This window comes from Urocitellus parryii, chromosome 2, assembly GCF_045843805.1.
Source record: "Urocitellus parryii isolate mUroPar1 chromosome 2, mUroPar1.hap1, whole genome shotgun sequence".
NCBI lineage: Eukaryota > Metazoa > Chordata > Mammalia > Rodentia > Sciuridae > Urocitellus > Urocitellus parryii.
Window position 1 is genome coordinate 180990667 of NC_135532.1, and position 27215 is coordinate 181017881.

Sequence of the window (27215 nt, forward strand, 5' to 3'; positions counted from 1 at the left end):
AAGACTTAGAAATAAGTGATACAAGCCCAAATCAAACAACAAACAAAACAAAAAACTTAGCTGGAATTTTCAATTTGAATGTCAACCAAGATATCTCAACTTTGGGTCTTGAGAAAGGCAAAAAGTCCATTGTAATAATTTTATGGTAATCAATATTCAAAAAGATGCTTTTCTAAATGTATTTAAATAAAGTAAGATTTAAAATTACAAAAACAAAAAAACTCTCTCCTGGATTGTTCAAAATTAGATCTAACTTATGGAGACACAAAGAAGAAATCAAAAATAAGAGTAATGGGAACAAAGTGAGTTAGGATAATGTTTTTGAAAATGTGGTTCTCAAAATGCTCTGAGATCCATGGACATGGTTTCATATGATTGCTTCAGCTTTTTCCCAAAGTGTGTGTGTGTGGGGGGGGTGTAATTAACTGATCATTAGCAATAACTATTGGGTCCTGGGAAAGGTAAAAAGTTTATTGTAATAATTTTATGGTAATCAATCCCAAATGGAGCAATCTGAGACTTAAACAGTGAGAGACCAATGACATTCCCATCTTCACTTCAATTACAGAGTTCCTACTTTTTTTTTTTTGAGGCATTCAGGGGCTCCCATAGGAGATTTTATTTGAAGAAAGGATCCATTACTGAATAAAAACATTTCAACAAAAAATATGCAAAGGGAGATGAGTCATTGAAAATTCCTGATCCAGGGAGTGATACAATCAAATTGTGCTTTCAGAATCTGGCAACCAAGCACATAAAGGATAGAAACAACCTTGGAATAGGGATCCCAATTAAAGGATATTGAAACAATCAAGTGAGCATAATTAAAATCTTGATCTAGTCCTATCACTATGAGAATGGAAAGGAGAAGGAATATTTGAACAGTTGTGAAAGGAGAATGAGGTTTAAGTTCAATGTCTGGATATCGGGATACAAGGCCAAACCACATACAGATGTGGTATGATATGGAATGCATTTATACAAGTGAAAACTGATGGATTTCAGTGATTGAGAAATGGGACCATAAACATGCTAAATTTGAAAGGCCATTGGAACACTGATATGTACACAACTGGCAAACAGAAATGTGAAACTGAATCTTAGAGTAAATACTAGGGGTATGGATAAGGATTTGGAAGTCATCTTCATAAAAGTGATAGCTACAATAATAGAGCTACGGAGAACTACCAGGGAATACATATGGATCAGAAGGGTGAAGATCAGAACCTGGCAAATGCCTACATATAATAAGCAGGAGAAAAAAGAAACCAGAGTCTGCTCAGAGTTTACGATCAGGCACTTATTTGATAACATTACTTGAGTTCAGCAATATTTATTTTCCAATTTTAATGAAATTTAGTAAAATAGATACACCTGAAATGTGTATCTATCCAGTCAATCAAGCTTTCAGTTTTCCTGAAATATTAAATATTCAAAGTCATATAGTACTATCTAAAAATACTGTTTCTGTCCAAAAATACAGTGGACTGAAGCAAAATCTTCAATAATGGCATATCTATGGATAATGTACCAAAAAGAGTCTCAAAAACCAACACTCCCACGGGCAAGAGAATAGCCAAGTTTGTTGCGATTTCCAATAAATGACATCAGCCCTGTGTAGGTCTCAATCAAAATGGGTTGGGTTAACACCATCAGTTCTTTTTCTCTTCCAGATCCAGCAGAATTCTTACGGGCATTCTGGATAGCTGAAACAAGCTTCGACGTGAACCCAGACAACTGAAGAATAAAAGGGGAAGGCAAAGAGTTAGTAAATGCAGAATAGATCCCGTAGCACCCACTCCCAGTAAGTCCTCTCCTGGGGCCGCAGTTCTTATTTCTTAAACATAAATGGCTTCTTAGAATAGTTAACATCGCTTCTGTTTGTCTTTTCATAAATTAATCAGTTAATAAATTATGTACATAATAAAATTATCTCGTCTTGTTTATTTTCCATTATTCATAACTTGTACAACATTAAGAAGTCAATTTAATAAATATTTGCTGATAGTCTATTATGAATCAGGCATTTGTTGGGCCCTGTTGAAGATTTAAAGAGAAGTAAGATACTGTATCTGCCCTCAAAAATTGTCAATAAAGAATCTGAAAAGTGAACTTGTATCAATAACATAGAGTTTACTAAAATAAGCACCAAAAAAAGACACAAAGTGCTAAAGAACACAAAAGGGGAAGAAGACATGATTCTTGGCTAGAGGATCAGGAGTGACATCAAAGGGAGACTCTTAAGACAATCCTTAGAGGATTGATAGAATTTCAATAGGTGGAAAGGAGGTTCAGCAGGTTAAGGAGGGCCTGGTGGACAGGAGCTATTTTTTTTCCATCCCAGCAGACTTTCCATCCTTTAGAGTTCTCCTTCTAATAGTACCTCAACTCTCCATTGGACAACCACTCTCTTCCACTTGGTTCCTAAGTATACAGTTTAAGTGGAACTGGCATTAGCATTCACCTCAGGCCACACCAGTCAGGGGATCTTTTCCTCTGGTTCAGACATGGGCACAAAATCAGTGTGCTTGCCAAAATTATAGAATATGAGCCAAAAAGTCATTTTGTGGCAAGCAGCAAACCTGACTGAACACATATCCAAGGATGAGAGAACTAAGACTTGGGCAGAGAGAGAAATCCTTGAAAGAGTTATTTAAATTACTAGATAAGCCAACTCCTGAACTTTTAAGTTAAATGAGCCAAAAAAAAATTTTTTTTTTTTTTTTGCCTCTTTTGATCAAGCCAGGTGGTATTGAACTTCTTCATTTGCCATCAAAAGAAGAGGGCAATTCAGGGAGCATGACAGAGCTATAGATAAGGCAATCTCTTATCTTTGTATTCCCAGAAAGTCCTCACTATTTCATTCTGACAAAAACCTAACAGGTGAAAAATGTATCATCATTTCCATGTTAAACATGCTGAGAGTAAATGAGCTACCCACAGTAACTCTACTTTCTGCATCATGGTAAAAAGAACATTAGGAATACAGGCCTACTCAAAGCCAGGTTCAAGCCTATTTTTTAGGCAACTGGCTGCCTAACCTGAACTAAAACTCCTTGAATTCATTTCAAGTTAAAAGAAAATTATTAATCATCCTCTACAAGGGGATTGTTGGGTTTTTTTTTCCATTTCTCCATGAGAAGGCCAGTGTTTACTTTAAGAGATCAACCCACAAGTGTGTCCTTGTGAGGAATCCCAGTAGGAGAAAACTGTGGTCAGTTTTTCACCATAATTCAATTGTCCATATTCATTATATCCTATATTTCTATTTTACACCAAATGATAAGAAAAAATATGAAATTGAAAATGTATCCATCACTATTATTTGACCTAACCCATAAGGAAGGAAGGAAGGAAGGAAGGAAGGAATGATAGAAAGAAGTAAGATCTAAAATAGATGAGTAATGTAGCATTTTATATTCACTTCCCCTTTCTGAGTCTTTCTGAAAAGAAGCATTGATATCTTCAGCTATTAAGATAATATTGGAGATAAAAAGAAAGAAAGAAAGAAAAAGTAATGATTTTGATGATAAAAATCAAGTTTATTGATAAAACTAGAGTTTATTAAAGTACTTCAATGTCTGGGGTTCTCCAAAACAATCCAAAGTATTTGTCCCTGTCTATTTTTCATTAAAGTAATATTCACCTAAATGGATAATATTAAACAATTTAAAAATAGACTCATTTTACTGAGGGTAAAGAATTTAACAGAGCCAGGCATGGTGGTGTGCACCTGTAACCCAGAAGCTATAATCCTAGAGGTCAAGGCATGAAGATCAAGTGAGTTCAAAGCCAATCTCAGCAATTAAGCTAGGCCCTAAGCAATTTAGTGAGACCCTTTCTCTAAATAAAATGTTTAAATGGGCTAGGAATGTAGCTCAGAGGGTGTGCTTAGTAGTACCAAAAATACAAAAAATAAAGAAAGTAACAGGCAAGCAGGGTTTTGCATGTTCTTCATGACTCTCTGTCCACAGTGTAGACAGGCAAGTGGTTCCTCTTGCTACTAGTCTCCAGAACCACCATCTTCTTAAGAACTTGGTGGGAATCACTAATACTGAGATGAAGAGTCATCACAAACCCACAGTATGATGCCCATGAGAAGATGGCATCATCAATAGGGTATCTTTGGGAAAAAAGCAGACTTTCATGTAATCATCAGAAAGCACCAGGAAAACGACAATTCAGACGCATTCTATAAAATAAGCTTCCAGAATTTGTCACAAATGGGAAGGTCATGAAAGAAAGACCAAGACTGAGTAACTATAATAGACTGGAGAAGAATAAAGAGACACACAACTAAATGCAGTGGGAGGTCCTGGATTAGATTCTGGAATAATAGGAGGCCATTAGGGGGAAAACGTTTAAATAAAGTTTTCAGTTAATTTAATAGTATTATTCTCGTATTTCATTACCAGATATTGTAACTACATAATGGCCATATAAGTTGTCAACAGAGGCTGGGTAATCGGGGACATGGAAACTCTACTACTTTTGTAAGTTTTCTGGAAATTAAAGTTATTTCAAAGTAAGAAGTTTTGTAAAATCTTAATTAAAAGAAAATCTTAATTACTAACAATTCTAAGATTGTTGAAGTTTTCTAACTGATCAAGGAGATAGATTAAAGAAAAAGTTTACAAGACATTGTTATCTGTTTCTCTTATCTTTATACTTTAATATAAACCTACATAAAAATTATACAAACATTAGTAAAACATTAAAAATGTGTTTTCTATACATTGAAACAATTCATTGAAGAATGAATCTATCCCAAACAGTTGTATAATATTTTATGTTTTCCATTTTAATTTTGTCTGAATATTTTCCACTAGATATATTCTTTTTTATGCAACTTTGATAGTAAAATTTTATTTTTTTTTGTTATTTTAAATTTAGCCATTATATGTTATTTTCTAAGAGTATTACTTTTAATAATATTACTTTCTTATGGTTTTAGTTGATAGTTTTAATGGTATTATATTAAATTTAACACTATTAAGTTTGTAATAATATTTAGCTCTATGAAGGCTAAATTTCCTATGGCCAAATTTTGTTAATTTCAGAAATAATACGTGAATTTTCAGTTTGTTTATCATCTACATTTACTAAATGCCACTTTGATTTTAGTTGCTTTGATTTTTGTGTGTCTACAAATTATTTCCAGTAGTATTGGTACTATAACTCTCCATGTCATTAACAGGAAAGGACCCTTACAGTCATTCAAGAAATATTCACAAAACACCTACACTATATCCTGGGTATGTAAGTGCTATGAATAGACAGGCAAGAATTTGCTCTTATTGAGCTTTCAGTGATAGGAGACAAAAGGTAAAAACAGCAAATACAAGTGATTTTGATGGTGATAGACTCTAGGAGGAAAACAAAAGTAGTAAAGGGAGTGAGAATTCCTTCATTTATCATATTCAAGGAAAGTCTTTCTTAGGAAGTAAAAATTAAGCTGAGTCCCAAATGATAAAAAGGAGATAGTCAGGTGAAGAAGGTATTTCAGGAAGAAAAAAAATAGCACTTGCAAAGACTATATATTCAAGGAACACAGAAAAGGACTGTAAGATGGGATCACAAGAGACTGGAGCAATGGCAGAGGGAGTCTTTGGGGTCTTATCAAGGGCTTTGAATGGAACTGATTTTTAAGGAGAATTTCAATGCTGTATGATTTGTATTTTTAAAAATAATCCTTGCTGCTTTGAAGGTCAAGGATAAAAGCGGCAAGATGGGTGAGTGTGGAGAGTGCAACCAGGCAAAAGAAGTTAGTGGCTTGGAGCAAGACAGCTTCAGTTCAACCAGGGATTTTGTTGTTGTCCTTGTTGTTTGGGGGTGGAGGGGCGGTAGGACAATAGACTTTGCTGGTGCACTTGAATACAGGGCTGAAGAGAAGAAAGGAATCAAATGTGATAACCCAGAATCTTGACCTGAGCAACTGGGTGGAGAGTGATATCATTATGAGTTGAGGAAGCCTAGGAGGGCTAGAGGCTGGAGATGGTGAGATAATGGGATCCAGGATTTCAGATAGATGTGCACCTGGGTCTGAACATGAAGAAAACATACAGATTAAAAGCCCATATCTACACTTCAAATGTCCATAATAATAATAACCATAGAACCAGAAGTTAAGAATGACATTTATGGAGTTAACAACCTAAGCAAGAAAAGATGTAGAACACAGGGTAGAAATCAACAAATTCTGAGAATTCCTCTTGAACAAGGTGGTAGGCACTTGGGAAATGCAGAGGGGATCTAACTGGTAACCTGAGTGTTCATTCAAATGTTACAGAGTGTTGTTCAACACCAAATAACCAGTGAGCACCTCAACAAAAGCATGGACCCAGCTCCCCTAACTTAGCTTCTAAATTCCTTTCTACTACATAATACTGCTGTTATGAGAAATACTAAATTTCTATATGTTCTTTCTAACATATAGAAATTTAGTATTAAAATTTTAATATTTAGAAAGATTCCTGCTTCTCACTTGGAAATAGTGCAGAGAAAGTATTGAATTAAATGTTTTCAAATCACGTACTTAGGACACACACTCACTCTATTTCCTTCTTTCTTTCCCTCTTTCCTTCTTTCTTCTTTTTTAAAGATGAGGGTCTGGTTTTGCCCAGTTTGGCTTTGAACACAGGATCCTCAGCCTCCTGAGTAGCTGGGATTATAGGCATACCTCACTGTGCCCAGTAAATGCATTTCTTTATAGTTGAATGACCACATATAATTTATCATTCAAACTCATATTCTCTTAAAAAGAAAAAAGTTACTTTTGTTAATAATGTTGGTACAGCAAGTATCTGAGGGCTTGGGGACAGGATGTGGAAGAAAGGGCAAAAAAAAAAAAAACAGGCAGTTTCCATATCTTCAATCACATCTATAAGAGCTGAACTATTTTTATCTGTTTTATATATTTGAGTTCTGAGTAATTATATTTGTAAGGTACTTTTTAAAATGAAAATCACTGGACTAAGATTGCCTAAGAACTTCCAGCTTAGGTAGTCCATGATTCAACCCATAAATGTCTGTAGGACCCAGTATCCTATCCATTTTTTAAAATCAAACTTAAAAAAAAGAAAGAAGAAAGAAAATAAGTACATAAAAACCAAACAAAATTTTCTTCTATTGCATTTTACTTATATCTCCATTCAAATAAATCATCTAGTTTTCTAAACATAATCACAAGTATGGCTTTCTATACAACTAAATCAAGACTACTTTCAATGGCACTTAGAGGCAAGTCAGTTTTTACTATGGTGGAGAATGTACTGCTTAAGATGTTAAGCAGAATCCTTAGTGTCTACCCATCAGACACCAGTAGCACTTCCACTCCAACTGTGACAACCCAAAATATTTCCTGACATTGTCAATGTCCCCCCCCCCCAGGGGCAAAAATCATTTCCCCTTAAGAATCACTGAACTGAAGGACATATAGAATGATGGGACAGAAGTATTAGGATCAGACAGATCTGGTATTACTCTCACTATGGCACTGGCTAGTTATGTGACCTTGAGCAAGTTATCCAATCATCCTGAATTTTATAATTTTCTTTCCATAAAATAAAGATAATAATAGTATCAAATTCATAAGTTATAACGATAAAATGAAATAAAGGATTTATGAATTAGCAGTGTGCACATGTGTACATGCAGGTGTACCCACATCCTTACTTGTTGCAGGAAGGACTAGAGAAGTAAAAAAGAGTGAGGCTGAAGTTTGGAGTCACATTGCAAACGTCATAAAGAAAGGGCATCTCAATAATCAATAAATATTAACTGTTATTATCAGTAGTGACATCGTCATCAAAACATGATGGCTTTTAAGCCAACATGCAATTATCTCAACATTTTCATTGTCAATACCCTTTGGATCATTAGGGTATCTTTTCCTAAATCAATGTGTGTCAAACTGGATTATTGAATGTTCCCTCAGTCCTTATCATAAGCTTCACTTCATGAGACTCCTCTGTGGCTTTAGAATCTAAGCGCTGGAAAGAAAAGGTTGACAGTATTTCAAACTCAACGAAGCTGGCATTTCATTAGAGTCAGATGCACTTCATTTCCAGTCATTTCTGGGAGCCCTCTCCAAGCCGGTTTATGGAGAGACTTGCTTATAGAGAGACAAGAAGAGCTTTAAAGGAGAGGCAGACAAAAGGCCAAGTCCCCAAGCTGGCTCTTGAACATTTCAAGCACCTGAATTCAATCTGTGTGACAGGAACGCTGTGTCATCTGATATGAATGCCACCAGCCACATACTTTCCTCTAAAAGCTTTTATACACCCACCTCTGGCTCCCTCCTTTATTCCAGTCTCAAAAACAGAGGGTCAAGTTTTAACAACTCCAGTTACACAGGGGCTCTGCGATGGGTAGAGTAAAGTAAATCAGCACCCTTGAAAGGAGGGAGTGAAATATTCTTGACTTTACAGCAATTATTTACCAGCTGAGTGCCTGGGCCTCTGGTGGCTTCAGGTGCTGTCTGCCAGCCGTTCACTGCCTAGAGTCTCAGTTTTCCTTATTACAACCATTACTTGCTTCCTGTTTACACTGGGCAAAGAGACCAGGTTTCATGCCTGCAGGCCCACATTCCTCAGCCTGAGCAGGTTTTCCAAGCCTTCAGGCTACAGGTTTCAACCTCCCTATGTAGAGAGGGAAGCACACTGCCTTACAGACCAAGCTTATCCAACACTGAATACTTAAAAGCACTTGGGAAGTTGCATTGCTGATCAAAATATATACATCACAACTGTGGGTAAGTTCAGTTGTATAGAGAGAAATAAGAGGATAAGGCAGAAGTTTCTTCTTTAGGTAAGAGGTTTCCATGCATCCTAAATTCCATTCTTGTTTTATTCTACTTCCCCAACCCTCCTTTCTTCCTTTCTGAACATACACACACACCACACACACACACACACACACACACACACACACACACATCCATGGATATATCATTCATACTATATTGAACAAAAATACAGAGAGAGAGAGAGAGAGAGAGAGAGAGAGAGACTTCAAACTCCAGTTAAGCTGAATTAGTCATTAGCCAAGAACATTTCATATAGCTTTGTAATTTGTTTGTAGCTTTTACTCATGTTTCCTTTACTTAAAAAAGGTCTTTTCTCACCTTCTTTGATACTTAAAGCACTCATACCTTGAGTTTCACATCAAATGTCATCATACCTGTTAACTATTGGACTTATCTGTTCCCTCTTTTAGGCTCCCATAACACCTTAAGAATCCCTCTATTATCAGTCTTAGCACATTAAATAATAATTTGTTAATTACCTTTTTGCCTCCTCCCTTTATACCACAAGTGTCTGGAGGCAAAATCTACTTTATAGTCTTAGGATCCCAGGTAACTAGCACAATGCTTATTAGATGGTACACAATGCCAGATCAATGAATATTTGTTGAATTGATGTGAAGGGAAACCAAGGGGCTAAAATATAGAACTAAATTTGATTGCTAAAACATTGGCTTACTTTCACGAGCTCCTTCACAAGAGGGATAAAAATGCTAGGAAAGAGTGGAAAGGGTTATTGTGCAGATAACTTTTGATTTGCTGTAAAGCATCCCTGATCCATTCACTATTATCCACCAGCTTTGGGTCCTATTCTTATTTCCAGAAGTACACTCCAATCCTAACAACATGATAGTTAAAGGAACCTGACCAAGAAATTATTAAAAAAAAAAAAAGGTGAAGATAAGACTACAAGTTGCAAATACAATGTGAATAAATCAACTGAGAGTAACTGAACCAGATTGCAATACACAATATTATATAATTGTATTAATAAATATGAATATTCACACAGTCTCTCTCATCCCCTTGCACACACATACATGCACACCAAGAGAATCACACACAGAGAGAGACAATTCCTTCAGGTTTATACCCATTTCCCTGAATATAAGCAAAGTTTTTAGGTGTGGATGTAGAGCTATCATTGCATGACCTTAGCCAATGACAGTTAATTTCTTTGATTAAGTTTTTATTTATTTGTTTCTTTGTTTGTTTGTACTGGGGATTGAGCCCAGAGCCTAGAGCATGTTAGACAAGTGCATTACCACTGAGCTATATCCCCAGCCCTTAAGTGTCTTATTTTTAAAAAGAAGATTATTGTCCGAATCCCTATGTATGGGTTTTTTGCTAATTTAATTACATGGATATATCATTCATATTATAATGAACAAAAATACAGTTACATTATCAGATTATTTTTATGTCTTATCCTAGTGAAATCCATGCCAAAAAATCTAGTATTTCACATTTTCACAATTGTTTTATATGAGATGCGTAACACCAAGTATGTATGCAAAGATTGGAAAAGGCTGGTTAGGTGGACAGTTAGCAAGACTGTCTGGAAAGGGGCCTTTTGACCACCATGTTAGCCAGATGTGGAAATGGAACAGTTAATGAGGTGAATAAAAGAATAATGTATTTTGACGTAGTATTATATAAACTCCATAGCAATGTTGTAGATCAAAGTTAAGAGACTTAGATAGAGTAGAAATTTGAACTTGAATGCATTTTTGTGCATTAGTGCTCATTCCTTCAGTATCTTCCTTCAGTACCAATCAGCTTCCACCCAAGGTTACATGCTATGAAACTAATATCAACAGCTCAAGTTTCAGACACAAATTTCTAACTGCCTGACAATCAACTTCAGCTCACAGCCTATGGATGTGTCAAACTTAACATGTCCTAAACAAAATTAAACCCCTAAACCAACTCTTATTCTTGTTTTCCCAACTCGAATTAATGGAGTCACCATTTACTCAGGCCAGAAATTATATTTTCATTGACTTCTTCTCCATCATCTTTTATATCCTGTCAGTTACTTTTCATTAATTTTATCTGAATAATTTAAAATTTCCTCATCTTCTGTCCCTCCTACTATCCCCAACTTGATTTAGACTCCTATATCTGCTATCCAAATCATTATAATTGTAATGGAGGAATGTATAAAAATAAATTTCATCTAAAGTTAGTATCTCCTTATTTATGAATATTATATATCCTTTCATGTACCTCCACTTCTCACTTGATCCAAACTTCTGTTTTAGTCAATTAATATTTATTTTAAAATCATTATGTTTTTTCTGCCTCCTCTGTTAAACAGTGTCTTGCACAAATGCAAGACTCTTATCTCATTTACGTTCATATCATTAGCAACATTAATAATGCCTGCACTTTATAGGTGTTGGAAAATGTTTTTGAATAAAGAAATTCCAGGTGCTATAGAAAAAAAGACTCTCGGCATTAAGTTAGAACATTTTAAATATATTTTAGCAATATTATTCATTAGATTATAAATAATTTGAATTTTTGACTGTGTATTACTCAAGTCCACATTATTTCCTCCCCTGTGCTAAACTGAATTAAATTTCTGCAGAAATGTGATTTAGTGCTGCATTTCCTCCATATTCCTCTCTTATTTTCCCTACTTGCTTCAAAAAGAAGTAGAAAAAGTAGTTTATAACACCCTGTTAAGATCTTATGTGAAAATATTCACATAAAAGGGATTCTAGATCCCCCAAATTATCTTTCTTCTTATTTATTCTTTTGCAATAATGTAACTGAGTCTTAATCAAAGCCAACCTTGGAAAATATCCTAAACAAAAAGAATACTGCGACATAAAAACCAACAACAAAAGACAAACTAAGACTTAAAGAACAGGATCAAAGTACTCATCCTCTCACATCCCAGATAGAGATCATTTGTTTCCCTAGAGAGCTGGGACTTGGGGTGGCCCTTGAACAAGAAATGGCTTGGCAAAAGGAAGTACCAGATTTATGCCAGGAAGGTGGAAAAAAAAGACTTCAGATTAACAATTTAAAAGAAATAGCCTTAAAAAAAATTTTTACAGATCCACAATGTAGTTTAATTGACAAAAAAACAACCAATCATTAATCAACTAGTCATCATGTGTGGATGTGTGTGCAACTTCAATTGCACACACATGTGCGTGCGTACACACACACACACACACACACACACACCTATTGTCCTTACTTCCATCTAGTACAAGATAATGTGAGTATTGTTTCTCTCTTAGCCTTTGCTGGTGGGAGGGCTAGGGCAAAACACAATGCTCCAGGATACTAACTACATTGATGGCTATTTGGGGAATAATTAGTCCATACTCCTTTCAATATCTTACTTTTCATTTTCTTTTTAAAAATACTTGACTGTATCTATATGTAGCAGAACAAAACAAAGCACTATCAGATATTATAATAAGAGAGTGAAATGTCTCTACAGTGTATAGAACTTATTCTTCAATCTTTTACCCTTAACTTCTTACAGCTAAGGAAACTGATGCGATGATTACCTAAGGCACCAAGTATGAGGAATAAAAGAAGATATGGCCTAGGAAGTGGGGATTGTAATAATCAAGGCAGTTAGTATTTATTTTGACTTATAAAAACATACAACTATGAATCCACAAATATATATTATTTTAATGTTTAGAACCCAATTTGCTTGGAAGGAAGAAACAAAGTTCTCTGCACCATTAACAATGATAATAAGAAAATAATAGGAGCTTAGGGAGAAACAGAAGATGAGAGATTGATGGAACAGGCATCAGAATATTGTTATTAGTAATGACTTTTCAAAACAGGGAGATCTTATTTTGCATTTGAAGTTAGGATATGAACTCCCACTCTATGTCCCTAATGCTCTCGGCACATCTACTCTCATAAATACCTCTGTGTACTATGTTGTTCTTCATGGTTTTCATTTTGTTTTGTTGGCTTTGGTAGTTAAAGGGTCAGGCTAGGAGCTGATGTTGATGCTTTGGTTGAGGGATTGTGAAATAAGCATATCACATGAACTGTGGCAACATGATCCATACACTGAAATAATTTAGTGCCTGCAATATTGTGGAGCCAGAGGTAAACCACGATACCACAACCTCTCAAGACTTCCGCATAAATCTTGAGAGAACCATTGACTTTTTCTGTGAGTAGGATGGATCTAAGCCAACTGTACCTCCATAATTGGGGGAATGAAGGCCCTAACTAGCCTTTAATCACATACATTGTACTGCAAACTCTTTTTAAAATGGGGGATTCACTAATACAAAATTATGTATTTACGTGTGTGTGTGTGTGTGTGTATACACACTTGCTTTAATAATGCAAAAAAATGTAATATATGGCATCTAACCACAGAAGAAATTTACATGCAGATTGCCAACTTCTGAATTTATATCAAATAAGTTTAATATTCTGAAGTGAATATAAAGGTAAATGTGAAAAGGACAGAAAAAATAAGAATTTCTAGGCCCACAAGCATAGGAATATATATGTTTGATTTGTTGAAAATAAATTGTTTGGTCTTTTCACTGAATTTTCAGCTCCATCTGTTCTTTCTGATTACTTAGTGTCCCAGCACTTAAAATACCTGGGGAAAATGAGAGAAGTATAAGGGACTGTCCCTACTACTGATGAATTTTTTAAAAATCATAATTGCTTTGTACTTTATGGAACATCGATACACAAATTACCCCCAACTAAACTTACAATGGTCCAGTGATATTGAGTGATAGAGAAGCATTTATCATATCCATTTTGGAGAGGAGGCTACCAAACTCCTAAGAGATAAGTGATTTAGTTAAACATGACCAGAGAGCCAACTCTGACTAACCACACTTTACACTAGTCCAGACTTCTTCCCAGAATAAAATAATTAAGATTTGGTTATATAGAGAAAGCTGTATGGATCCTGCTGACAATAAATGCAATCATTTTGCAATTTTTAAATGATGTTACACTAAAAGAAATTAGCAAGGGAGAAGTATCAAGTATGGTTAATATAATATGTTTACATAAGTAAAATAGCTGTGCTATAGATATACAGCTGTTCTATAAATCTATTAAAGGTTTTGTTTCTATAGATCCAAGTTTGTATCCTATCTTTTTTTCTTCTGGTACAGAAGAAAAAAATGGTACATATCATAGAAACGCATTGCTTTGCCAACAACACAACTAATCTAAGAGTGATGGCCCAGCTACCACCTACCTTGCAAATTTCGAGGAACTTCTCACTGGTGTATTTCATAGGGTGTTCAGTGAACGTAGCATAAGGAACTTCAGTAGACCATGGGTTCCAGCGAGACAACAGGGACTGCTCCTGTGGACTCCCCCAGTAGATCCTAAGACCCTCTCCAGGTCTCCTAAAAGAAAGAGTTTTCCATTAGGTTAGTCATTTCTACCAGATTAAAACAACCAAAAACAAGTTTGGGAAGGCAAAGTAATATTTCACTTGGCTTTTCTACCGCTGCTGAGATTAGTGGCTTACTTCCCATCTAGTTCAATTATTCTAAGTAATTTAGAAGGTAAGAAGAAAATAATAAAATTATTTTCAAACATGGTGAGTTTGTTGTTGAGAATTCAGCATGAAAATGGAAGTCTGGTGCTCATGACAGTGACCAGAGCTGGTAGTATGGGAGTTAAACTCACACTAACATTCTGATAGCAAGAATTAAGAAGGAGAGAGAGAAAGGGTATCAAGTAAATGGGACAGGGACAAGAACAGTCAAGGTGACATTACAACAATGTGGTGGTTTCCTTAAAGCAGTAAACATAATTAAAAAGTGGGAAAGACATGGGACATAGACAGTTGGTAGGACATAAGGGATGAGCAGTTGAAAATGTCCAGTTTCTCAATTCAGTGGTTTCAGCTTCTGTTTCTCCTGGCCCTTCGTTTTCTGCACACATTCCATCCAGTGAATCTGTCGCAAAGGACATGTTAATGTTTGTAGGGAGATCGTGCCTGCCCCTCTCAGTAAATTAACAGCCCTGGTCAATAGTATGTGGGAAGAAGCCACTGTCTGGCATAGACTAGTTCTAGTCATTGGATAAATCCAAGTGCAGACCAAGAGAAAGTCAGCTTTGGAATAGTAAAATCATGGCAGAAGAGTGTGCCCATGTTGGTTAACAAAACTGTCATTTCTATGGCCTGTTCTTTTGGATGTGCCCATAAGAATTTAATGGTTGTGGGTTTAAACATCTCTGAATGCAAAGAAATGCCTGGAGGTTAAGCCAAGCTCAGGTGCCTTGCATTCAACCAACTTCAACTAAGTTGCCGGTAACTCTAAGCAGCCCTATGAAACATTACAGAGGTCTGGTTTCTTCTAGAAATTAAAGCCTTGGGATTTCTAGATGAAAACCTGGAGCTTAATTGTTATGCCTTCACAAAGCTGTCACTTCCTGTATTAAGGAAGGATTCCTTTGGGAATGCTCTTGTAGTTTCTGAATGTTTATCCCTGTAGAGGTGTGCACAAACACAACCTCACACAAATGCCTATCACCTCAGCCTTCCCAGGTGGTGGATCCCTGAGCTGCTTCCTACAAAAGGAAAGAAAGAAAAGAGCCCAGCACAATCTACCGCCCATTCTCACAGTTTTGGTAATTGAATTTGAAAACCAACATGTATCGTTTTATGTAGTTAACGTTTTGCCAAAGAAGGAAAAAAAATAAGAAAAAGGGAAAAAAGCAAAAAATATTGTGCATGCCTCTAAAGTTCCCTTTCTAAGCCCTCACTTTCTCAGAGACTGTACTGGCATTTATCATTTCCCCCAGCCTGGCACTTTCCTTCACTCTTTTCTTTTCCTGGCTTGGCAATAAACACTGACCTCCATGAATATTCTTTTTTTTCTTTTTTGGGTACCAGAGATTGAACTCAGGGGCACTCAACCACTGAGCCACATCCCAGCCCTATTTTGTATTTTATTTAGAGACAGGGTCTCACTGAATTGCTTTGTGCCTCACCTTTGCGGAGAGGCTGGCTTTGAACTCTTGATCCTCCTGTCTCAGCCCACCCCAACCCCCCTACCCCCCAACCTCCCACCCCTGGAGCTGCAGGGATTACAGGCAGGCACCACCCTCTCCTGGCCCTCCATGAATATTCTAATCATGCTGGTTAATGGAACTTTCTGGCTTGAGTCCATTAAAACAACTTGCACAATGGAATTATTTACTGCTTCATATGTCAATTTATGTATTGGGTGCAATTTTTCTCTTATCCAAAGGGGATGAAAACCTGCCAAGATAGCTTCTCTAATAAGTACCCATGATTTTCCTTTACCTTAGGGAAATACTAAATGAAGTTTGAGCTTTGGTTACTTCTGAATAACCAATCAATTTGATCATGGTAGTGAGCTTTTTCAGAGATGTAGTATACTCTTAAATGTAGAAGTTCAAGTAAACTTCTTTCCTGAACTACAGAGAAAAAAGTTGAAAAGATAAACCTAAAACTAAGTATTCTCTCCAAATGCAAAAGGTATGGGGCATACCAAGCCCTATAGTATCAGAGGCCTATTTAAAGTCTATTATCATCTTCTCTCCTGTCATATGACCTACGGGAATTGTGGAGACTAGAGGTGTTTTTATGACCAGAAATGCTTCATGAAATAGTAACTTTGTGTTTACATGATATGTCATGTAAGCTGGTAAAATGAAGTTAAAAAGTGCAATGAGCAGGATCTCTAATAGTTCTGTGTTACAGCCCTGGTTTTGAAGTTCCATGTGATCATGGGTAAATCACATTTCCCTTTCTGACTTTGAATTTAAATCACTTCTTTTTCTGAAACTTTGGAACATATTTTCTTATATGGAGAAGTAATATGGCTGTCAGTTCTCTTCTTTAGAGAGTCTTTAGAATGTCACATTCCATGACCTCAGTAACTGTGTAAGTGATGTCAATAGCTATAGTTACAATGCTACCAGCATTCACCTAGCCAAGGACATGTAGCATCCAGAAGGGGCCTCTGGGTCATGGTCTTTTTAGTTTAGAGAAATAAACCCTCCATAGCAGAATAGTCCCGTGCTACAGAAGTCACACTGAGTATTGTTGTATCACTCCTAGGGAATTTTAAGACTTACCACAATATTTTATAAACACGTAAAGGCATTAATCAACCATGAACAGCAGGGATGGGATAACAGTTTAAGGTTTGTAAACTAAAAGGTCACAGCTAAAAGAGCTCTTAGAATTCATAGCTCCATGCCTTCTCTCTGAAGATGGGAAAACTGAGACTCAGTTCCAGGACTTTCCCAAAGCATCATGACAGAAAAGGGATGAGCAGGAGAGAGCCCTGGTCTCCTGAGGCAACGTTCAGGGCTCCTGACATCATTCTGGGACACACAAAGTACATTCAGAGTTAAGATCATGCTACTACACAAAACCACCTTCTTTCCAGTAGACAAAAGTTAAAATTAAAAAGGAGCCTGCCATTGTTTATGGGCAAAAACCTTGTCTAGGGATCCTAGCTAGATATCAGAAAGTCTTTGTCTCAAGGCATAGATTTCTATAGACACTCAATATTAGCAATTATGAGATTATAGGAAAATAAGGTAGGACTGGCAGTGAAGGGGAGAATAACAATTTCTGCCATGATTGTAAGAAGAGTGGGCTTTTCTCACTGAACTGCTACAAGGGGTTAATTGAAGTGGGGGTACAGTCCCAAGACAAGAATGCCAACACCCAATTATTAAGCAATGAAAGAATTGGTGCACTCTTCCTAAAATCTTACTATGGGAGTCAACTGGGTTTTCCAACAGCTCTATATGTTTGGGCATTTTTATACCACCTTTCTGATCTTTATGTAACAACAATTTTGGAACAAGAGGATGATAAATGATAAAAATGTCATATGCTACAGGGCACTATCCAACTAACAAGTATTAAATGCTCACTGTGTACTTAAATATCTACTATGAACTATTTTAAAATTTGCATTTTTTAATTTTATTTCACCCAGATCACAATTTTCTTGAGCAAAGTTGGAAGACATAAAATAAGAAAAAGAAATAAGATAAAAAGGAAATAAAATAAAGAATATGACAAGACTTAATCAGATCATCAAATGAAGAACTGCTAGTGAAACAGAATAAAAAGGGGGAAAAGGAAACACCACAACCACCCAACACTGCTAAAGTCAGAAGAGTGCATCTAGTGTATAGCACAGAGGGAGTATTGGGGTGTTTTATGTTGAACAGAGCTATTGACCCTGCTGCTTCCATCTAACTCTGGGTCCCAGGATATTTCTTTTGCATTCAACCTCTGTTTCCCAGTAACATTTTGATGTATATGATTTCCTAAACTTAAATCGTTCTGATTGACTCTCATTTGGATAACTTAAGCCAGTCCTGCAGTTGCCTTCTTTTTTTTTTTTTTTTTTTTGAGAGAGAGAGAGAGAGAATTTTTTAATATTTATTTATTTAGTTTTCGGCGGACACAACATCTTTGTTTGTATGTGGTGCTGAGGATCGAACCCGGGCCACACGCATGCCAGGCGAGCGCGCTACTGCTTGAGCCACATCCCCAGCCCTGCAGTTGCCTTCTTCAGACCAGATGAATATGGTTTCTTAAATAGCTTTCTAATGGGCTAAAAATCATTTTTAAACTATCCCAGAAGGGGCTCCCTAAAACATTCCCAAATTCTCTGTCTTCAATCCACCCTTTACACAGAACATTCTCTGTTCATGGAATTATTCTGGGTAAAAAAATGAAGAGGCTCAACATCTAAATCATAGAAGCCATAATCCTATGGCTATCATTTCCTTCCAAGACTCAAACAGGTATAGATAGAAACCTGCCAACCTCATTACAGAAGTAAAAGATCACCCCTTACAATTTAGTTTTATTTCCACCACTTTGTATCCTCAAGGGAACCAGCTGTATCTGGTCTGCATTCCCATACTGGTGGAAGTAAGGAGGGCAATGCAGTCTTCATTTCTGGTAAACTTCAATGCTGAAAGAGATAGAGGTAAGAGAACCATCCATAAAGACTTGGTAGAAGAAGGCTTGTAATAATCAGAGATTATTAGAATCCTAGACTGAGTTGGAAGTTCCCTCAGAGGCCAGTTTCCAATTCTTCTATGTTCATATATATACACACTCCAAGGGGCAGAGTTTTCAAAGATCACAGCTCTTCCTTAAATCATGCTAATTACATGTTCCTCTCAGTGACTCAGACTCAGAATTCTAAAGCACAGCTGTTGGGAGGTAGAAGGCCTAAGCAACTATGACTTTAAATTGCCCCAACAAACCCGTAGAAGGTTTGTCTTCCACACCAAAAACACAACGGCATACTGAGAACCTGAGGTTTACACCAAAGGGACGAGTCACACAAGTGGCAAAGGACCCAAGCATGAAGAATAAATGTAGTTGAACACCGCAAAAAGTAGCTCCAAGTTGAATGGAGGGAAAAGTTTATTTGATAACAAGCTTTGTTAGACAAGAAATTATTTCTGTCAGGAAGGACTCCTCTCCTTGGAGTCATTTTTAGCTGACCTAGAAAATATGCCAGCCAGTTACCAGTCCGGGTTAATTTGCTCATTCCTTGCATTCTTCTTCCTTGAGAGAGAAGCCAGGAATCCATTTGAGTAGGATGACATAGCCAGCCAGCTTTTTCCTTTGACTCCCCACTCTTCTTCTATCCTGGCCTTCAAAGATTCTCTGCTAGGCCATTAAAGTACCAGGTAGCAGAACAGAATGAGGAGGCCTTGCTCCCCAGAATGAGAAACGGCAGTTTCCATTATTACCTTCGTCAGCGGACCCTCCTTTCTACTCATCTCAAATCTCAAAGCTGCACCACAGAATTAAAAACATAGCTGGAGGCACCAAACTGAGATTTATGAGGAAGCACAGACATTAACTCTTACTCTAAACGCAGGGCGTGTGCTTGTAAGTCTGGGTGAGCAAACAGAGGGAGGCCTTTGGGTGGGGAGGAGGAGGGTGGGCCAGGAGGGGAGAGCAGTTCCGAGCAGCAGGAGGTATTTTCTTAAGGTCTCCTTTTTCCCTACCTCACAGCCTGTATTGTTGAAAGGTGAGTCTTCAGGGCCCCCCTGAAATGTTAGTCCCTTGCTTGTTTAATCTGGACAAAAGCTGGGACAGAGTTGGCACCCTGGAGGGTATTCAGTGCTCCTTGGCTCATTGAATGACCTCAGAGGAAATATTTTCCATGACAAGAACCCAAAAGACGCTGGCACAGAGTCAGACAATAAGATTTGCAGAATGTGTTTACATTCTCTCAGTGTCCCCAGGCGGTTCCAAACCTATGGGCAGGTGCTGCCTTTATCTACTCTCTTTGCTCACCTGGCTCCCTCCCAGAAGTTTCCAGAGCCTTGGGCTCTTGAGATTAACCATTTACTGGCACAGGTAACCAAGAAATTCTGTGGGTTATATTACTTGAGGAGGAAGTAAGTGAGAAAGCAAAATGGATCAGCTGTGTCCACAGGAGAGATTTCAGGGCACTCTGGTGTTGTGCTAAAAACCATCAGTGGGAGTTCAAAGGCTGGGTCTGCACTAACTTGCTGGGTGATTTGAACCCTTTATTTCTCTCCAGGAGTCTGTGAAATCAGGTAGGTAAAACCAGAGCATCTCCAAGTTCCTTTATCTGACCCCAGTAAATCTATGCAGACAGATCAGAATAATTTCTAGGATAATCTGTGTTAGACCAGTTAAACAAAAACCCAAAGTACAACTTAATGAATATGAGAAATCTTCAGAGGGCTATTGAGCTGAAGAAATAATCTTAAGCTATTGGGGGGAAAAGTCCTAAAGGGGTTAAAATCAAAAGCAGATGTCAGAGAAAATGAGGGTGAATGCTTACAAAAAGGGCAGTGACTAAATAAGGGCTATCTACCAGGAACAAAGTCCTCAACAGAAATGTTTATCTGCTTCGGAAACTTGAGATGAGCTTGTCCTAGAGGCAGGTCATCTTCATAGCTGAGGGAAAGATGGAGGCCCACACCAAAGTTTAAACCCAAGATTTCGGGGCTCACAGTAGTAGGATGCATATATGAATTTGACTTCCATATTCCACATTTTTGGAATGTTACATATTATGATAGTAAGATCTTTAGTTTGGCAGTCAATATAAACTGGTCTAATCCTAGCACATATCCTAACTTAGAGTAAACTCTGTAGTACTTGTATTTAACTATAATAACTTTATTTTGACTTAGACCTAGGTACATTTCTGGATCCCATTTGCCTTTTTATAAAATAGTGGAAGCAACGGATTAGATAGTCTCTACAGGACACTGTAACTCAACAAAAATCTAATATTTAATAATTCAAATCTGTCAGGTCATAAGATTGGTAATCTTTGGGTTTCACTTGAAATAACACCCAGAAGTTTGTTTGTTCCCAGCCCAGAGCTGGAATGAATGGATTATTTGAAAGGACATCATTCTAAAATTTATATAATTATTTCCTTAAATAGATTATACTAAAAATAGCTAGTTTTTTTTATTATTTAATAAAAGACATTCCAAACCTCAGATGTTCAGACCCAGAAAAAAATTATTATTCAGCATTTATGTTGTATGTTCTTGACCCCTTAATTTCATCAAGACAGAGACTAAAACCTAGAGAGTTATCTTGGTCACTATTTAACACCTTTATAATATCTTCTTGTGCTCCAGTGGTTCTTTCTATATAAGAAAGAACTGTTACATATGATGATTTGCCCAACACTCTAAAAGATCCTTGAGTGCCAAGTTAATAACCTTATATGTCAGCTATCTCTTCGACATCAGGTTGCTATTTCTTGCTGCTATCAACATTCCCGACTCCAGCTGCACTTCTAATTTCTGTTTTCTACACTTCTATTGACAGGGAACCTGGGAATGCATTATTATTAGGGTCATGGTAAGATAATTTAAAATATCCTCTTTTCAGCTCATCTTCTAGGGAAATGCATCCATTTTCTAGGAAAATATTGAATTTCTCTGATGTAATTTAAATGGAAAGCAAATTCAATGAAGTTTATGATAACTTTTGGACTAAGGGGAAAAAAAAAAAAACAAAACTCCATGCCCTTTTACTCAAGCACCTAAATGGCCCAGTTAGCATCTATGCTTGTCAGAATGAAACAAAAATGATAACCTTCTTTCCACTTGACATGAAATTTTGTCATTATTAGAGTTATACTCCTCAGGCACTGGCATTGTCAGATTCCATACAAAGTGTGGGCATAACTCCTACAATATTTCATAGTTACTCCAAATGGCAACATTTTAAGCAACTCAGAGAAATTGCTCTGGAAAATAATGTGATGAGAACTTGGAAACAGGAACAACCTCTGATCATTGACTCTGTGATAGAGTCTTCATTCATTTAATGTGTTTTAAGCAACTCAGAGAAATTGCTCTGGAAAATAATGTGATGAGAACTTGGAAACAGGAACAACCTCTGATCATTGACTCTGTGATAGAGTCTTCATTCATTTAATGTGTTTTCTGGTCTTCTGCTTTGTGCCAACTATCCTGAAAGAATCTTGAAAGATAATAAGTCTTCAAGAAGTTCAGAACAGGCTCTATAAAATCGATGTTCTCTTCTGGGGGTTGATGGATAGGAAGAATTGGATAATTGAAAAAAGGTGATTGAAAACATAGCAGGAAGTAAAATGAGGACATAGGAAGTAATGAGAACAAAGATCCATATAAGAAGAATTTTATACAATTATGTGCTATGATTTGTATTTTTATTTTTATGATGATTATATTGACTTCCAGCTGGACTACTTTTGAACAAGCAGGGTAGAGGGAGACAGTTCAGAAAAAGGCTATACAGAATGGTGGAGGCTGGGGCAGAGGGTGATTGAACATGTCAGGGAGGGTTCTAAAGCAACTTAATCCTAATAGAGACACTGGTGAGGAGCCTCTGGGGAATAAGTGTGGAGTGGTTTAATTAGAAATTTGTCTGACTACCAGACTCAAAACTACAGAATGGAGAACCACTTGGCACAGAGGTGAGTGGCACCCAAGGCTACGCCATGTGCCTTACCTGGGTCCAAAGTCAAGAGTGGAGTGAATCTTGCTAGCTGTTATCTTCCTGATGCATACCATTGTGGAAGTGAAAATGTAAACCAAAACAATTTTTAAAAAGGAGAGAGAGAAAAAAATCAGAGCTTGACCGGTAGTTGTGGTCATGGGAGGAACAGAAAACATTAAGTGTAAACTTCATCTTTGACAGATTTGGTGTGGTGGCTCACTGAAGTAAATTAGTGGGTTTCCAAATCTGTTAAGAGGAAATAGTGCTAACTTTCTCAAAAATATACTATGAGGGCTTAATATAATTGAAAATGTAAAGTTTTCTAACAGCACCTTGTAAATGGTAGATATTCAATATTTGCTAGTTAGACTATAACTTACAGCACACAAAATATTTCATCACCCATTATTGTATTATTCTTTATAAAATTATTACCTGAAAAATCAGAAAAGATGTATAAAATGTGTAAAGACACAGAGCTAGTGAAGGTTGAGATGTACACCTAGATATATCTGATTTGAAGGTAAAACTCCTACCTAGCCTCCTACTCCTGAGTCCTGAGGTTGATTTGCAAGGTGTGACTAAGTGCTAGGGAGAACTGAGGGTGGGTTAACAAAAGGGATATTTAGTGGCTTTGCTGGCAGAGGTTGCCTCCTCTCAACAATGCTCAGAGTACAGGTCTGGATTAGGACTGTTTTTGCAGTGATAGAAGAGAAAGGTCAGATGCAAAGACACAGAACTTATCTCATCCAGCTCCAGTTCTTCTTCTTAAAAACAACAGAGCAAATCTGGCAATATCAAAAGTAAAATCTTAAGAAGCACAGCATTAAAGCTGCCTCCCTTATGGTTCATTACCTTGGCACTGAACCTGAGGAGGAATCATATAAAAAGATTGAAATAAACATACTAGAAAATCAGCACTATTGAGACGACAATGGGATTTTTTTCTTTTTTCTTTTTCTTTTTTTATTTACTTTTGTTTCTTACATATATGACAATAGTGGGACTTTTTTCCTTTTAAAAATCTTTTGTAAGGGGCAGGTATTGTTTTCACATGGAAATAAGTATCTGCATACTTAAGACACAAGAGATGAACATAAGAGCAAAGGCCAATAAGGGCCAATCAATATAATAAGAGTTCTACATTCATCTCTAGTTTTTACCATAAACTTATATTTTACAGATGAGGAAAAATTTATTTTACAGATGAGGAAACTGAGGTCCAAAGCCATCAAGTAGAAACTGGCAGACGTGGCACTCGAATTTTGGCTTCTCTGATTCTGCATCTCCTAATAATGTATCCTATGGCTGTACAAGACAATGAAGAAAAGAAGCATCTGTACCACACAGTCCTTCATTCCCTCATGTAAAGTTGGTGGGTGGGGAGCTCCCGTATTCATTTGTCATCTCTCTCCACCCGAACCAATCTACCCTCTGCCTTTTTTCCACAGAACCAATTCAACCAATTCAGAGGCTTCCAGTTGTGCATAAGATTTAGGAATATTCGGTCAGCCTAATTTTTAAGACCTTTTCAGTACAGTTCTACCACACATTCCCAATATCCAACAACACCTCAGAAATCCAACCAAACAATCCAACTTGCTGTCTTACAACCTTTATTACAACTAATGTGAAAATTTCATTCAATTACGCTGTCTACCTGTTCTATCACCAAATAAACTATGAACTATTTAGGAATAGAGTCTGTGTCAAAATCATGTCCATTGTCCCCACAACCATCCATCTTGTAATATGTGCTCAAAATAACTTTGAAATGAGTAGAACCATGCTTTTCACTCTTAAAACAAAAACCAAAAACAGTGCTCCTTCCTCAGACCAGAGAAATCCGGTGGATGGTGCTTTTGTCTTTCATTAGTTTATATTTGTGAATTTCATGTTTTAAAAGGGTCTTGTAAGATGTTTTCTGTTTGTTTAAGGAGGATGGGAGAAAGCCATCATCAAGGGTGCTGTGTACATAAAGTCAGTTTGTAGAGAAACACCCAGGACAGAAAAGGCTGTACCTTTACAGAACAAGCGGTCTGTGTCCCTGCTTTGAGTGCATTTTGCCACCATTTCTATCACACCATGTCTGTACTGAATTCTGTGCCAAGAATTTGCCAGGTGAAGAGGGGAGAGGACAACTCTTGCAAGGTTTACAGAAAAATGCCACATAATAAAGGAAATATTTTGAGGCAACTCCCTCTATTATAAATTGGGACATTTGGTGAATCACATGGGTTTGTGTAAGTCTTCAGCTCCCCTCTTAAAAGGAAGTTACTTTTAAGCACCCCAAATATCCAAGTTTCAACATGTACAGAGTATCTAGGTGTTTTTGGTTGTTGCTATTTGTCTGTTCTGAGAGAAACATTTTTCTGAATTTTATCTTTTCCATTTCTTCTCAAGGGATATTGAAAGTAGATGGTCTAGAATACATACAGGGGTAACTGGAGAGACAGGATGCTGCAGGCTTCTGGTCCAACTCTGCATACCCCTGGAGAAAGGGCTGGGGCTTCTTAGGCCTGGAGAAGATGCAGAGGGCTCTCTGGCTGACCAATCAGGAACCCAGGTCTCTCCTCACAGGTCCCTGTGGGTCATTCTCCTGAGACTGAGAACATTTTTGCTTTTTCTACATTGGAGGAATTTGAAATGGAACAAGTTTCAAGAAATTACATGTAACATGCCTATTTATTTTTCCTTTTCAGTTTGTTCATGGTATTTCACACAATGAGCTATGTGGACAAAGCAAAAATGCCTATCTCTAACTTTCACACACAGATGTAGTCTACAATTAACATTTTCCCACTTGGTCATGGTCAACAAAAGCCATATGCTCAGCTATTCTAATTGTTTAGTATAAATTGATGTCCAATGGCCTCCTCTATCCCTGACCAGAATGGTTACGTCCACCTACGCCAGGTAAAACTCTGGCGACAAAGAAATCTGTTAATTAGGATGTACTTCGGTGTAATCAAAGAAGTCATAGAGTTTAGAAGATGCAGATTTGAATTAAGTGCCAGTACTTACATTAATACATGACCTAGGAGATCCCACCCTGTTCCTGTTTTCTCATTTGCCTATTTATAGTCCCATGTAGGACCATGTAAAGTGTCTGGTACCTCTCTTCATGAGGTTAAAGTACTCCCTTAGCAAAACTTGGAAAGGTAAATGAGAAAAAAAAAGGAATTTAATAATTTTTTCTTGTTCTCCTGCTAGCTTTGTCCTAAAACCCATCAATTCAGAAACCTGTGGGGTGAAGAGGAAGAAAAATGGCAAGAAATACTAAGCTCTGTACAAAATCAATGAATTCGAGGAGACATTTCTTGAAGTAGACATAATTCACCTACATTTCACTGTGTACATTTGCTTTGAGTAAATGAGCAAAGTTTTACTCAAGGCTTTCCACTTATCTTCACATTGCTGTGGCATTGCTTTGCATACATATAGGCTTGTATGAATGATTTTGTTATTATTTAACCATTGACCACAGACTTTGCATTTCCGCCCAGGTTCAGTACAACAGTACAGATGGAGAGCAGGGATTCTCCCTTTGTTCCCCCAACTCTAGCATCTGTCCCTCCTTGTGTCAGGTTTTACATACATGGGTAAAAAACAATCAGTCCATGTTTCCACATTCCATCGACAAGTTCATTACCCAAATGATCAACTCTTGGTCGCCCCTCAGGCCCAAGTATTTGTCCTTTGGCAGCAAGATATTTTCTTGGAAGGACAGAACCATTGAAGAGCCCACACAAGCCTTAAAAGCAGATGTACAGCCATTTGGACAGGGAATTTTAGGTATCAGGCAAATAGAACATGGTCTAAAAAAATACATGGTAAATTTCAGGGTGAATTTGAATTATTGGAGACCTTATTGAAACACAGATTCTGATTCAGTTGTTTGAGAGTGAGGCCTGATGTTCTGGACTCTATCCTTCTGAGTTCCTGGGTCATGCTGATGCCACTGGATACCTAGGAACAAGTTTCTGAGAGACAGAGCACGGACACAAGGTCATCCAATCCCTTTGGACCTGAGAGCTCCTCATGTTATGGGCATGCACACAGCTAGACAAGAATCAAAAGGCTGCATAAGGTATGGGCCCACAGTATGGGTTTGGATTAAACAGTGCATTACACCATGGTTTTTACCTGATGGTGAGTCAGGAGTCTAAGAAGGAGAGGATACTAACAGTCAACTGTTTTTCAAGGCAAAATCCAAAAGCTGCAATCCACATTTTCTTACCATAACAGAATTATCACACATAAAAGTTCTGAAACAAATTAGTTTGCATTAAGAAAACAGACATTACAAAATTACATGTGAAGATTATTCAAAGGTTTATAGTGATACAACTTTTTAGATGAATTTCTCTCTGCCTTTCTCTCTCTCTCTATATATATATGTATGTATGTATGTATGTA

The 27215-nt window shown here is 37.1% G+C and overlaps 1 protein-coding gene across 1 annotated transcript in view; it reads right to left on the reverse strand.

Annotated features, from left to right (window-relative positions):
- Positions 1 to 1468: 1468 nt before the first annotated feature.
- The window catches only part of Tprg1 (tumor protein p63 regulated 1), a 104394-nt gene continuing 78647 nt past the window's right edge, over positions 1469 to 27215 (reverse strand). Inside the window, exons 4-5 of the mRNA XM_026389410.2 lie at positions 14031 to 14184; positions 1469 to 1737 (exon numbers count right to left, since the gene is read on the reverse strand). Coding sequence (XP_026245195.2) covers positions 1543 to 1737; positions 14031 to 14184 — 349 coding nt within the window. The 3' untranslated portion in view covers positions 1469 to 1542. The remainder of the gene's footprint in view (positions 1738 to 14030; positions 14185 to 27215) is intronic.